The sequence below is a fragment of the Carcharhinus amblyrhynchos genome, chromosome 3 (assembly GCF_965287045.1).
Source record: "Carcharhinus amblyrhynchos chromosome 3, sCarAmb.v2.hapA, whole genome shotgun sequence".
NCBI classification, from domain to species: Eukaryota; Metazoa; Chordata; class Chondrichthyes; order Carcharhiniformes; family Carcharhinidae; genus Carcharhinus; species Carcharhinus amblyrhynchos.
Genome location: NC_137326.1, coordinates 53,937,850 through 53,953,811, shown reverse-complemented (window position 1 = coordinate 53,953,811; position 15,962 = coordinate 53,937,850). Strand labels below are relative to the sequence as shown.

Here is a 15,962-nt window from a genome sequence, read left to right as displayed (position 1 = left end):
AATTTGTAAAGAGATTTGTAAAATTAGGTCTCAAATATAAGATGCAATTAACAAATCCAATTGGAATTTCAACAACAATTTATTAAATAGCATCTCACCGGAGAGTTAGAAGGCAAAATTTGATACTGAGCCATATAAGACAGGTGGCCAAACATCATCAAGGAGGAAGGTTTTAAAGAACAATTTACAAGAAAAAGGAAGGGTAGGGAAGGACTATCTTTAGGGAAGGAATTCCAGAGCTGAAGTCATGGCCGCCAATAGTGGAACAATTAAAATTAGACATGCTCAAAAGATCTGAATTTAGCTTATGTCTTGGAGAGTAATGGGGCTGATTACAGAGATAAAAGAGAGCAAGGTGGGGTGCAATTTGAAAACAAGAATGAGAATTTAAAATTGAAGCATTGGTTGACCAAGAGCCAATGTGGTCAGTTAGTGCTGATAGCTGAACAGGACTTAGCACATGTAAGATTTGGGCAGCAAAGTTGCGGATGGCCAGAGGTTTGTGGATGGAAGATTCTGGGAGACCAGCCAGGAGCGCATTGACAAATATTAGGAAGAGGGTTTCAGCAGCAAATGAGCTGAGACAGGACTGATGCCAGTTGATGTTAAGGAGATGGAAAATGGTGGTATGAAAAACAGTGCATTTTATTGCACCATTTCACGAATGTGGGGTTGGGTGGCAAGGCCAGCATTTGATGCCCATCCCTAATTACCCTTGGGAAGATGGTGGTGAGCCACTTGAACCACTGTAGCCCATGTGTTGTAGGTATACTTACAGTGCTGTAGGTAGAGGCTTCAGGTTTTTGTTGCAACAACAGTGAAGGAATGACACTATGGTTCCAAGTCAGGATGGTGAGTAATTTGGAGGGGAACATGCAGGTGGTTGTGTTCCCCTTCATTTGCTGCCCTTTTATTTCTAGATGATAGCTGTCGAGAATTTGGAAGGTGCTGTCGAAGGAACCTTGGTGAGTTGCTGCAATGCATTTTATAGATGGCAAACACTGCTGCCACTGTGTGCCATGATGGATGGCATGTCAATCATTTCAGCTGCTTTGTCGTGAATGGTGTTAAATTTCTCGAGTGTTGTTGGAGCTGCACTCATCCAGACAAGTAGAAAGTATTCCATCACAGTCCTGATTTGTGCCGTGCGCAGACTACGAGTCAGCTCATTCCTGGAGGTTCCAGCCTCTGGCTAATATAATTAGGTTTCCGGCCACACAATCTCCAGAAGGTTGATAATGGGGATTCAGCGATGGTAATGCCATTGAATGTCAAGGGGTGATAGTTGAATTCTCTCTCGTTGGAGATTGTCTGGCACCCCTTGTGGTGTGAATGTTACTTGCCAATTTTCTGCCCAACCCTGAATGCTGTCTTGGTTTGTTCCTATGTATGTTCACAAACTGCTTCTATATCTGAGGAGTCATGCAGAATGCTGAACATCATTCTGCAAACATTCCTACTTTTGACATATTGGTGGAAGGAAGTTCATGTATGAAGCCAGCTGAAAATGGTTGGGCCTCAGACATTACCTGAGGAGCTCCTGCAATGATGTCCTGCGGCTGACATGATTGACCTCCAACAACCATAACCATCTTTCTCAACCAACCAGTGGAGAGTGATTCCTAATGACACCAGTTTTGCTCAGGCTCCTTGATGCTACACTCAGCCAGATGTTTTGATATCAAGTTATTTTACTCTCTTCTCTGATCTGAAACTCAGCTTTTAATGTCCATGCTTGGAGCAAGGCTGGAAAGGGTCTCCAGCTAAGTGCCACTCGCAGACGCCAAACTGAGACGTCAGTGAACAGGTTATTGCTGAATAAATGCTGCTTGATAGCACTGCTGATAACACCTTCCATTATTTGGCTGATGATAGAAAGTAGGCAGATGAGTAGCAATTGATTAGATTGGATTTATCCTTTTTGTGGATAGGACATATCTGGGCACTTTTCCAGATTGCTGGGTAGATGCCAGAGTTGTAGCTGTACTGAACAGCATGACAAGGGAGGCAGCTAGTTCTGACACACAAGTCTTCACTACTACAACTGGAATTCTATTAGGATCCGTAGTCTTTGTAGTATCAGGTACCTGCATCATTTCTTGATAGCACATGGAGTGAATCGAATTGTTGAAAACTGGCTTCTCTGATGCTGGGGATCTCAAGGGACTGAAATAGATCATCTACTCAGCACTTTTGACTGAAGATGATTACGAATACTTCAGTCTTGTTTCTTGCACTGACGATGTGCTGGGCCAGCCATCATTGAGGATCGGGCAATTTATGGAGCCTCATCCTGCGGGTAGTATTTTTATTGTCCACCATCTTTCACAACTGGATGTGGCAGCACTGAAAAGTTTTGATCTTATCCATTGGTTATGGGATCACTTTGCCCTCTCTATTGCATGCTGTTTCTTTGTTTAACATGTTAGTAGTCCTATTTTGTGACTTCACCAGACAGATCTTTATGGGTGTACCTAGTGTGGCTGACATGCTGTCCTGCACTTCTCATTGAAGTTGGGTTGATATCTCGACTTGAGAATAATGGTAGAATGAACCATAGAATCCCCACAGTGCAGAAAGAGGTCACCAAGCCCATCGACTCTCGGAGAGAGAGTATGCCACCCAGCCTTGTAACCCTGCACGTTTTATCATGGCTAATCCATCTAACCTATACAACTTTGGAATGCTAATGGGCAATTTAACGTGGCCAATCCACCCAATCTTTACATCTTTGGACAGTGGGAGAAAACCAAAGCACCTGGAGGAAACACTGGGAGAACATGTAAATTCCACACACCCAAGGCAGGAATAGAACCTGGGACCCTGGCGCTATGAGACAGCAGTGCTAACCACTGTGCCACCGTGTTGCCCTAGGAACTCATTGAGTTTCTGCTAGTTTTTTCAAAGGGCAATTCAGTTGATCTCTCACTCTTACTCTTTCCCTATATCCCCCGCACTTATTTTCTCCTACAAGTAACTACAATTCCTGTTGGGGGATTACTATTAACTGTGTATCTATTCAGAATCTATTCCATTTAGCACGGTGGTATGCCACACAACACAATGGAGGATATCCTCAATATGTAGATGGAGCTTTCTTTCCAGAAGGACTATGTGAGGGTCACTTGTCTGCAGTAATCAAGAGCTCATCTTCATGTCAAATATTACATGTAGGCTGTAAATGGTCTAGATTAGTCTTGGGCAGTTCATAGAATCATACAGTGCAGAAGGAGGTCATTTGGCCCATTAAGTCTGCACCAACCATAATCCCTCCCAGGCCCTATCCTTAAAACCCCATGCATTTATCCTAGCTAGTGCCCCTGACACTAAGGGGCAATTTAGCATGGCCAATCCACCTCAGCCACATGCACATCTTTGGACTGTGGGTGAAAACTGGGGCACCCAGACGAAACCCACACAGACATAGGGAGAATGTACAAACTCCACACAGACAGTAATCAAAGCCAGAATCGAACCTGAGTCACTGGCACTGTGAGGCAGCAGTGCTAACCGCTGTGCCACCATGCCACCTGGGAGAGGGATGAAATTGGATGCTGGGAAACACAATTTGAAGGAACCCCTTGAAACACAATATCACAATGTGTAGTTGAGGCAAATAAGATAGATGTATTTAAGGGGTTACTTGATACAGAGATGAAGGAGAAAGAAATAGGATGATGTTCTGATGAGGTTAGATGAAGATCTGCAGAGGAGGCATGTTTCCAGTTGGACCAAATGGCCTGTTTAATGGGAATTCTGTGTCATGCTATCTAATCTCAGAGATAGGGTGAAACTGTTGCCAATATAGTTTTGTTCTGCCCTGACTGTGCACACATCTAACATTGCAGTAAAGATATATCATCTTATATTGCACCGTTTTAGTTCAAAGGCTCCTATTGCTACGATAAATGAAATCATAAAATATAATTTGGAAATTAATGTGCTGTGCAATGGTGCCTCAAAGCAAACTGAAACTGCCACAATAGACCAGGATATACTTTGAAACTTAAAAGGAGACATGGTTGTTCTGGCCACTATATCATTAAAAAGCCAAACTCTTTAATGCATCTGTGTGATGTTACTGAAACATGCCTGAGAATCCTATCTAATTTTAAAGGCGTTTTCTGGTGCCCTGAGTAAGCATCCACGTCTGCTAAATGTCATTCAGGGCAGAAACTGGTTAGAATTTACACAAGTTAGTTTTTTAAATGTTCCAGACCTTTTTTAACGTTTTACGCAGGGAAAAATGTGTAAAGGCTGAGAATTATCACCAGAAGTGGGAAGGAAAGAAAGTCAAAGACATAATTCTTCCAGACATCAAGTGTTTAGAGCGTGCAGTGTTTTAATACAAAGTGCCTTTGAGGCAGAGACTATGAAAGTATTTAAAATTAAATTGGTTGAGTTGTTTGAAAAAGGGTATGATAAAATGTGGGGTGAAGGGTAGAGAATTGGCAGCAATTGAGAATAGCTTTATTGAAATGCTATCTCTGGCAGGCTACCTCTTGTACCATAACTTCTTTGATTCGGATGCATTTTTAATTTGTTGTGGTTGACTAGACTACACCACAGCACTGCTGCCTCACAGTGCCAGGGACCTGGGTTCGATTCCAGCCTTGGGTAACTGTGTGGAGTTTGTACATTCTCCCCGTGTCAGTGTGGGTTTCCTCCCACAGTCCAAAGATGTGCAGGTTAGGTGGATTGGCCATGCTAAGTTGCCCCTTCATGTCTAAGGATGTGTGGGCCAGGGGGATTAGCTGGGGAAATGGGCCGAGGTAAGATGGTCTGTCGAAGAGTTGCTGCAGATCCGGTCGGCTGAATGATCTCCTTTGGCACTATAGGGATTCTATGATAGTCAGAAGAGGTTCTGATTTTTCGCTTTACCTCACCCTACGGCACTCATCAATCTCACCTCTTTAATATGGGAGGGTTGATGTTAGAAGCTCTGCTCAGTTCGTTTATCAAGTAGTCTTTAAGCTTTAGTCACTGAGCTCAACAGGCAATTTGACAGTATGATGGAAGGCTGCTAAGCCAGACCTGACACGTACGGACATGTTTTCTGATTATTGTAAATGAGATACTAACAGATTTTTCAGATCCAAAGGCCACTAACCACGCTAATGGTAGCTAACTTAGCACAGATAAATTTTCACTAACATTCCCTTTAACAACTGGATCCTTCTTCATGCACAACATCATGGCTTCATCCTCAGTAGACATTTGGGACAGCTTCCAGATGTTGACAACATCAACTTCACCTCTCTGCCACCGTCTTCAATCCACAATCCCCATTGCCGTATTTGCCTGCACGCCTGATGTCAAGTCTTGGATCAGCCCGATTGTTGTCCAACTCCACATCAGCAAGACTAAAACCGCACCATTCTGATGTTATCAAAATCTCTCAACACCGTAACTGCTGGTCCCATTCCCGTTCTACCTCACCTATACCACTGAAACCCTGATGTGGGCCTTATCGTCCTAAGTTCAATCTCTCCGATTCTCTCTTCATTGACTTTATCCACCATAAGTAAATGCCAACACAACAAAAACAGAAAATGCTGGAAAATCTCAGTAGGTCTGACAGCATCTGTGGAGAGAGAATAGAGCCAATGTTTCGAGTCAGGATGACTCTTCGTCAGAATGGAAATTAGTAAATTACAACTTGCTTAATACTACACATTTGTCACTGAGGATAAAAGGATGATAAAGCACTTTACATAGACTGTTCATAGAATCTACGGCATGGAGACAGGCCCTTCGGCCCAAACTGCCGACCAAAAAGCCCATCTAAGCTAGTTCTATTCGCTTGCATTTGGCCCATATCCCTCTAAATCTTTCCTATCTATGTATTTGTCCAAATGCCTTTAAAATGTTGTCAATGTCTCTGCCTCAACGACTTCTTCCGGGAGCTCATTCCACATACGTACCACCATCAGTGTAAAAAAGTTGCTCCTCTGTCTCCCATTCTTTCCCCTCTAAACTTAAACCTCGCGACTCCTCAACATTGGAAAAAAGTACATTCACTCTATCCATGCCTCTCATAATCTTATATACCTCTATTAGATTACCCCTCAGTCTCCTACACTCCAAAGAAAAATGCCCTAGTCTGTTCAATCTTTCCCTATAACTCAGTCCTTTGAGTTCTAGCAACACACTTATAAATGTTGCTTGTTTGGATGTTTCAGAATGGTTGAGACTGTGACCATTACATTTTTTAAGGGAAAATTGGAATAAATATTTGAAGCGTAGAAAGATCAAGGCAGTGGGATTATTTTTAGATTGTCCCAGCAAGAAGTTGGCAAAAACATGAAAGTCAACAGCAAACATCTATGGTGCCTCATTCCCTATACTTGAGTCAACAAGCGAGATTCGCCTACCTCTAAGCCACGTTTCCCACCGACTGGAGATGGCGCATTGTTGACAAGTGGCGGGATTCTCTGGTCCCGCTGCTGTCAATGGGAATTTCCATTGACATCACCCCACACCCGCGTGAAACCTGCAGGTGGGGATGTGCTGCTGGCGGGACTGGTGAATCCCACCAGCATGAACGGCCAGAGAATTCTGGCCAACGTGTTGCTTGACCAGGAGCTCCTGTGGATCAGCGGGCCAGGAGTGATAGGGGAACAGAGATTGCTGTGAGTTAAGACATGAGCAGCCGGGTTTTAGATGAACTGAAGGGTAGAATGTAGGATACCAGCCAGGAGTGCCGTGCAATAGCCAAGTTTGGAGACAATGAAAATTTTAATGAGGGTTTCAACAACACATGAGTTGAGATAGGGTTGATGTTGGATAATGTTACAAAGGTGCAAATTGACCATTTAAAGATGGCATGGATATGAGGTCGGAAGCTCATCTTGGAATCAAATCCCAATGTTGTGAACAGATTGGCTCAAACTCAGACTGTTGCCAAGGAAAGAGATGGACTCAATAGCTAGGGAAGGGGGTTCACACCAGGAACTAAGAAAGTCTTCCCATTATTTAACTGGAGGAAATTTCTGCTTGTCCAATTCTAGATGTTGGAAAAGCAGTCTGGCGCTTGAACAATCATAGAGGAGTCGAGAGAGGTCATGGTGAGGTACAGCTGGAGTAAAAACTAATGACACTGAGAAGCAGCATGTAGTTGAGAAATTGGGAGGGGGGGGCGTTGTGGTAATCAAGGATTAATCCTTAGGAGCCACCCCAGGTTATATTGTGGGCGCAGCAAGGGGTGCCATCACACTTGGTTCTTTGGCTACAATTAGTTGCGAATGGAACAGATGAGAACTGTTCCACGTAGCTGGATGGCAATGGAGAGGTCAAAAGTTAGATAGAACTTGGAATGACTCAATAATCTGAGAAACATTTGTCGAGTTAGAAACGTAGAGTCTAAAGCTTTAAAACTAAGCTAATTCCACAGGAAGTTGCTTTAAAAGTCTGTCATAATCTGGCATTCAATTTTTAAAAAGTCAATTTTAACAACATAATTTACACAAAATGCTGAAAAGATTTGACAGATCTGACAGTATCTGTGGACAAAGAAACAGGATTAATGTTTCTAGTCCAACAGGACTCCTCTTCAGAACCTGGACAAGGTAGAAATGTGATGGGGTTTAATGCTGTTGAAAAAGGGCAGGGACAAATGAAGCAAAATAGAAGGTCAGGTGTTAGTCAGAAAACAAGAGAGATTAAATGAGAAAGATGTCATGGAGCGCAAGCTAAAGGGATTGACAATCATAGGGCCTGATTTTACCATTTTGAATCTGGATGCAATTCAGATCCAACTTGGAAAATTGCTTTCAGACGCCCCCAAATGCACTTAGCCTGAAAAAGAAATCACGAGTCTGAATCGCGCTGTGGGTGGGGCTTATTGTGCCTGAAACGATCGGAGCTCTGAGAAAAAATTAGTAAAATGTGCCCCATCATATTGCTTCCGAGCCGCAAAAAGCGGATAAAGTGGCCCGGGAGCAAAAAGCAGGAGCAATGGCCCTCACAGATATCGCCCCATCCCCACAACATAACTGTCCTCCTTATTCAACCAAACCCCTGCTACCCAGACCGATCACAACCCTCTGCCCTTCCCTTCGCCCCACCAATCACCCGCAGAGTGGCAGCGGACACCCCCCCCCCCCCAGAGATCCATCTGACCTCTTCCTCCACCCAGAGAATGATCGGGCCACCCTTCCCACCAACCAGAGAGCGGTCTGGCCTCTCTCCTCCCCCCTCCACCCCCACTCCGCCTCACCACCCAGAGAATGCTTGGCCTCCATCTGCCCTCACCCCTCCTCACCCCCCCCCTCCCCACCACCAGAGATACATCTGACCAGTCTCCTCCTCCTCCTTCCCCCCCCCACCAGAGAATGATTGGGCCTCCCTCCTTCCCTCAAACCCTACCCATTAGAGAATGATCTGACCCATTACTCTTTCCCCCCAAAACCCCTACCACCGATCTGAGTCAGAGTGCTGCCGGAAGCTCTGAACTTGCATCTTCAGAAGCTGAAGTGCCCAAAACAGATATTTGCCAAGCAGATCTGTTTCGCGCCAAATCTGGGCACGTGAACGCGATGGTAAAACGGCGAAATGCTGATAAAGTTGGACTAGCAGCCCATTAATTCCATTTAAATGTATGTAAATGCATTTAAATCGCTGTTGCACTCATTTTGGGCGTGATTCAGATCACGGCCATTTTCGGGTCTTAGTAAAATGGACATCTGCGCGGACATGGGCGCAAATTGCACGAATGGCCTCACGCCAGACTTCACCAAGTTTTCACGCCTGAAAAGGGGCACAATGCAATGGTAAAATCGGGCCCATAGTATTAAAGGCTAATGCTTTGGTCCAGAATTGGGTGTTGATAGCCGAGAAATGGTCAGCGTTGGCTGAACGCAAAAACATTAGAATAAATTGCTGATGGGACTGCAAAAAGAAACAAAATTGAGGGTGGCACAGTGATTAGGACTGCTGCCTCATAGTGCCATAGTGCCCATTCAATTCCAGCTTGGGTCACTGTCTGTGTGAAGTTTGTATGTTTTCCCCATGTCTGTGTGGGTTTCTTCTGGGTGCTCCAGTTCCCTCCCACAGTTCCAAGATGTGCAGGTTAGGTGGATTGGTCATGGTAAATATGTGGGGTTACAGATTAGGGCGGGGGAGAGGGCCTGGGTCAGGGCGTCAGTGCAGACTCGATGGGCCGGATGCCCTCTTCTGCACTATGGGGATCCTGTGTTAGAGTTCATGGTCCAAATTTGGTGGACTCAATGCTGAGTCCAGAAGCCAAACACTGTGCATTAGTGGCGGAGGGAGTGAATGTTGAAGGTGGTGGATGGAGTGCTAATCAAGCGGGTTGTTTTGTCCTGGATGGTGTTAAGTTTCTTGAGCGATGTTGGAGCTGCACCCATCCAGGCATTCATACTTACACAGTGTTCAGATCCTTTCGCAATTCCTCAGCAATTTGTGCACCAAATCAGTGCAAGGCAATGACAATCTCCAACAAGGGAGAACATAACCACCCATTCCCCCATCCACCTATAAGGAATAAGTTGTTGCAACATTCAAGAAGCTGAAACCATCCAAATAAAGTGGTACACTGGATTAGCACTTCACCCAATAATCTAAACATCCATCCCTATGAAAACTTACACCAGTCACCATCTAGAAGTACAGAGGCATCAGGTACATTGGAACGTGGCCCTCATAACCTCACACTCCTTTCTGATTTGGATGTATATTGCTAGTGTATTGGCAGGAGCATGCTTTGGAAATTGTCTTGTTCAAGCCAAGTAATGATTATTGGTTCAACCTCTAAAAGAATATAATGAACGTAGCTGGAAGAGTTGAGGTGGGGGAAGTCACTGAGCTGGAAAGAGAATAAATCTGAGTGTGTGGTACAGGCAGATTCAATGGAAGCATTCAGAATGGAATTAATCATTTATCTGATGAGGGAGAATGTGTAAGGTTACAGGGTGAAGGTGGGTGAGCAGCGCTAAGTGTATTGTTCAGTTGAAGAGCTGGTGCAGGCATGATGGGCTCAGTGGCCCCCTTCTTAATTCCTGCAACTTTGTGGTTCTGGTTTACAAGAATCTAGAATGATTACAGCACAGAATGATTTGTACTACTGTATCCAAATAATAACTCGATTAGTCTCACTCTCTTGTCCTTTTTAGATAGCTTTGCAAAATTTTCTTTTCCGATGTTTATCCAGTTCCAATTTAAAAGCTGCCATTGCATCTGCCTCCTCTGCATTCTCAGACAGTTCAATCCACACACTAACCACTTGTTGCATAAACATTTTTCCTCATGTGGCCTGGTCTTTTTACCAATCAATGACCTCTGGTTCTTGACTCTGTCCTTTAGGGAAGGAAATTTTCAGTTCTTACCCAATCTGGCCTATGTGTGACTCCAGGTCCACAACAATGTGGTTGACTCTTATCAGCTGTGTGAACTGATCTAGCAAGACTTCCAGTTGTGTTCAAGAAAATGGTTCACCACCAACTTCCCAAGTGCAGTTAGGAATGGGCAATAAATGTTGGTCTGGTTAGTGACGCACACGTACTATGAATTAATAAAAAAAAGGAGTAAGTCAATCAAAAATGGAAATAATCTAGAACTTCTGTCTGTTTTTCTTTGTTGCTGAATTACAGTGGAAGGGGAACTTTCAAGACAGCTTTAGCCCTAGTATTCAAATGAATCAATGTGTTTATTGTGAAAGGCAAGCAATCAGGAAGAAGTGATTAAAATATCTATTCTTTGTATACAATTGCTTCCATGTTTTCCATAGAAAAGGGGCCAAGCAGAAAACAAGAATGATCATTACAAGCACACTTTGTATTAGAATACGTTTGCTCTGAAACAACTGGTTCAATTAAATTGATGGATAAATCAGTGATTTGAAAAACATTAATTTGAGTCTCATTGAATGAGTTCTCCAAAGGATATAATTTCAATTAATTCAACATCATCACTGCATCGGCTTGTTTTAATGAATGGCTGCGAATTGCCATTTTAGACACTCTGTACGTGCTTACAAAAAAAAATCTTTACATTGCATCTTACCATGCTTGTCATAAATGCCTTGGAATACATCATTACATTAGAATTAATTACTTTAAATCACAGTGACAACTGATGTATAGGCAATACACTCAGCTCCTGAAATCATTACAGCCTCAGTCTGAACACGGACAAAAGAGCTGAGCTCCTGAGGTGAGATGAAAATGACCACTCTTGATGTCAAGGCAGTATTCGATGGGTATGGCATTAGGGAGCCCCAGCAAAACTGGAGTCGGTGGGAATGGGGGGAAAACTCTCCTCTGGTTGGAGTCGTACCAAGCTCAAAGAAAGGTGGTTGTGGTGGTTGGAGGCCACTCGTCTTAGTTCTGGGACATCACTGCAAAAATTTGATTTGATTTTGATTTGATTTATTATTGTCATATGTATTGGTATGCAGTGAAAAGTATTGTTTCTTGTGTTCCATATAGACAAAGCATAACATTCATAAAGAAGGAAAGGCAATAGTGCAGAATGTAGTGTTACACTCGTTGTTAGGTTGTAGAAAAAGATCAACTTAATGAGAGGTAGGTTCTCAGAGTAGTGTCCTAGGCCCAACTATTTTTCACTGCTTCACCAGTGACCTACCTTCCATCACAAGGTGAGAAGTAGAATATTTGCTGATTATTGCACAATATTCAGTTTCATTCATAACTTCTCAGATACTAAAGCAATGAAGTACTGAAGTTGCCCAGGCTTGGGCTGACAAGTGGCAAGTAACATTTGCATCATATAAGTGCCAGGCAACAACCATCTCCATCGAGATAGAGGCTAGTCATCAGGCTTTGACATTCAATGGCATTACCGTAGCTGACTCCCCCACTACCAACAATCTAGGGGTTAACATTGAACAGAAACTGGACTGGACTAACCATCTAAATACTGTAGCTACTAAAGCAGGCCAGATGCTTGCGATCCTGTGGCGTGTAACTCACCTGACTCCCCAAAACTCATCCACCATCTATAAGGCACAAGTCAGGAGTGTAATGAAATACTCTGCACTTGCCTGGATGGGTGCAGCTCTAACCACACTCAAGAAGTTTGACTTCATCCAGGACAAAGCAACCCGCTTGATGGTACCCTCTCCACAAACATTCACTCCCTCCACAATTAACGGCCAGTGGCAGCAGGTTGTACCATCTACGTGATGCACTACAGGAATTTATGAAGGCTTCTTCGACAGCACCTTCCAAACCTGTGACCACTACCATCTAGAAGGCCAAGGGCAGAAGATGCATGGAAACGCCACCACCTGAAGTTCCCCTCCAAGTCACTCACCATCCTGACTTGGAAATATACCCCTGTTCCTTCACTGTTGCTGGGTCAAAATCATGGAGCTCCCTTCCTAGCATTGTGGGTATATCTGTACCACATGGACTGCAGCAGTTCAAGAAAGCATCTCACCATCGCCTTCTAAATGGCAGTTAGGTTTAGGAAATGAATACTGGCTTAGCCAGCACACCCACACCACACAAATAAAATAAAAAAACAAGTTATTTTGCACAATCAGATGCCATAAACAGCAATGAGATAAATGGCTACTTAATCTTTTTTGGTGGTGTTGATTGAGGGAGCAATATTGCAAGGACATTTAGAGAGTTCCTTGCTTTTTATTGAATATTGCTATGATGTGGTCAACAGCCACCAGAAGCACACAGACAGATGGGACCATTTGGTTATGAGTATCATTACTGGAATGAGGAAAAACTTTATTGTGGTTGGGTTTTGGATCATACTATTTGATAGGGTGATAGATACATATTTAATAGTAGCCTTCAAACAGGAATTGTAATTACTTGTAGAAGAAAAAAAATGAAGGACTGTAGGGAAAGAGCAGGAAAGAGAGTTTAAAGTTTATTATTGTCACAAGTAGGCTTACATTAACACTGCAATGAAGCTACTGTGAAAATCCCCAAGTCACCACACTCCGGCACTTGTTTGAGTCCACTGAGGTAAATTTAGCTTGGCCAATCTTCCCAACCAGCACATCTTTCAGACCGTGCGAGAAAACCAGAGCACCCGGAGGAAACCCACACAGACACGTGGAGAATATGCAGACTCCGCACAGACAGTGACCCAAGCCGGGAATTGAACCCAGGTCCCTGGCACTGTGAGGCAGCAGTTCTAACCACTGCACCACCGCGCTGTCCACATTAACTGAATTGCCGTTTGAAAAAGCTAGCAGAGACTCAATGGGTTGAAAAGCCTCATGAGGTGGTGGCACAGTGGTTAACACTGCTGTCTTACAGCTCCAGGGAACCAGGTTTGATTCCAGCCCTGGGGACTGTCTGTGTGGTGTTTGCACATCCTCCCCGTATCTGCATGAGTGTCCTCCTTGTGCTCCAGTTTCCTCCCACAATCCAAAGATGTGCAGGTTAGATTGGTCCTTGGTGTCCAAAGATGTGTAGATTAGGTGGATTAGCCATGGTAAATTCATAGGATTGCTGGACAGGATGGATGGGAGGGCCTGCTTAGGTGCTCTTTCAGGGTGTTAGAATCCGTCATTAAGGAGGAAATTGCGAGGCATCTTGAAGGGAATTGCTTGATAGAGCAGACGCAGCACGGTTTCATTAAGGGGAAGTCGTGTCTGACAAATTTACTGGAGTTCTGTGAGGATGTGTCTAGGGTGGTGGATAGAGGAGAGCCGGTGGATGTGGTCTTTCTTGATTTTCAGAAGGCGTTTGACAAGGTACCTCACAAGAGGTTATTGCAGAAGGTCAGGGGACATGGAGTTGGGGGTAGGGTGTTAGCGTGGATCGAGGATTGGTTGTCAAATAGGAGGCAGAGAGTGGGGGTCAATGGGTGCTATTCGGATTGGCGGTTGGTGACTAGTGGGGTGCCCCAGGGGTCGGTGCTGGGGCCTCAGCTATTTACCATTTATATAGATGATCTGGAGGAGGGAACCGAGTGTAGGATGTCAAAATTTGCTGATGACACCAAGATTGGTGGAACGGCAAATTGTGCGGAGGGTGTGCAGAGTCTGCAGAAGGATCTAGATAGGCTGGGCGAATGGGCCAGGAAATGGCAAATGGAATTTAATGTTGGCAAGTGTGAGGTGGTCCACTTTGGTAGGAAGAATGGTAGGAAGGACTATTACTTACGGGGCGAAAAACTGCAGCAGGCGACGGTGCAGAGGGACCTCGGGGTCCTTGTGCATGAGTCGCAAAAACCCAGCTAGCAGGTGGTCAGGAAGGCGAATGGGATGCTGGCCTTCATAGCGAGGGGGATTGAATATAAAAGTAGGGAGGTCTTGCTGCAGCTGTATAGGGCATTGGTGAGGCCGCAGCTGGAGTACTGTGTGCAGTTTTGGGCGCCGCACCTGCGCAAGGATATTTTGGCCTTGGAGGGAGTGCAGAGGAGGTTTACTAGGCTGATACCGGAGTTGAGGGGGTTGAGCTATGAGGAGAGGCTGAATAAACTAGGCTTGTACTCGTTAGAGTTTAGAAGAATGAGGGGAGATCTCATTGAGACATATAAGATGATGAATGGGATGGATAGGATAGAGGTGGAGAGACTCTTCCCGCTCAGAAAAGACAGTAGGACTAGGGGGCACAGCCTCAAGATAAAGGGGAGGCGGCTTAGAACGGAGTTGAGGAGGAACTTCTTCACTCAAAGGGTGGTGAATCTCTGGAATTCTCTGCCAGTAGAAGTGGTGGAGGCTGCCTCGCTAAATATTTTTAAGAAGCGGGTTGATGGGTTCTTGATAAGAGAGGGGATTAAGGGTTATGGGGAGAGGGCGGGAAAGTGGAACTGAGCCACGACAGATCAGTCATGATCTTATTGAATGGCGGGGCAGGCTCGAAGGGCTAGATGGCCTACTCCTGCTCCTATTTCTTATGTTCTTATGAATTAGTGCTGTCTCCATGGGCTGGATTGCTGCCTTCTGCACTGCAAGGATTCTATGGTTCTTTATCATGCCAAGTAATGTCGCTACCTCCTTTAAGGTTGGTTTGGCAGCTGTGGGCAACCATGAAATTTGTTTCTTTGAGACAATCTAATGGTGCATTCAGGAGCTGTCTTGCATGGTGGTGCATTTCGCAATTTCATGTGGTGATCTCATGTCCTGCAGCAAGATATACTTGGACTTTCTGACACTGAAGTGAAGTAATTAATGTTCAGTAAAGTCAAATGTCATATGCTCGCAATTATTTTACATGCTAATCTGACAACCTGGTTATGATATTAAAATGAAAAATGCCATGTATATTGCTCCAAGATGGTGCATGTTGAGGACAAGATTTCCATTTCTTGCCCCCTCCAAATATTGTAACTTGCTACACCCATCAATAGCTTTGAAGCACTAAGTATTGATGCAATGCTCTTCATATAATCCTCATTTTTTTTTCCCTTTCCAGATGTACATACAGACCACCACCCTAACCATATCCATGAACCTAAGTGCTTCAGTGGCTCTGGGTATGCTGTACATGCCGAAGGTTTACATCATCATCTTCCACCCAGAACAGAACGTCCAGAAGAGAAAGCGTAGCTTTAAGGCAGTAGTAACCGCAGCAACTATGTCTTCACGACTATCCCACAAATCTTCAGACAGGCCTAACGGTGAAGCCAAAACAGAGCTGTGCGAGAATGTAGACCCAAACAGTAAGTGAATGAGACGCATGCACCACTTATTTTGTTTTTGTCATTTTCCTCTGAAGCATTGACCAGTGGCTAAATCGAATTTGCAAGCCTACTGAGTAAACAGTACAGGAACTCTGTCTTAAACTGGTACCTTTATAACTTGATGTATGTTATTGTCCTGAACAATGTTCCAAATCCATGACCAAATTAATATTTGTATCATATAACCCATTGTCTGATGCAGTTAAAGATGTAAGGACATATTTCACAATCCTTGTGCTATGATTTTAAATTCTTTTGCAGTGTGCCATTACCCAGGCAACTATCCTGGAGTAAGAGGTTGAGTAACATGATTAGAGGGGTAA

General features: G+C 44.2%; 1 protein-coding gene across 1 annotated transcript in view; it reads left to right on the top strand.

The window, feature by feature from the left end:
* LOC145339565 (metabotropic glutamate receptor 7-like) overlaps positions 1 to 15,962 on the top strand; it is a 699,067-nt gene that overhangs the window by 641,677 nt on the left and 41,428 nt on the right. The window contains exon 9 of the mRNA XM_080184058.1: positions 15,372 to 15,618. Coding sequence (XP_080040184.1) covers positions 15,372 to 15,618 — 247 coding nt within the window. The remainder of the gene's footprint in view (positions 1 to 15,371; positions 15,619 to 15,962) is intronic.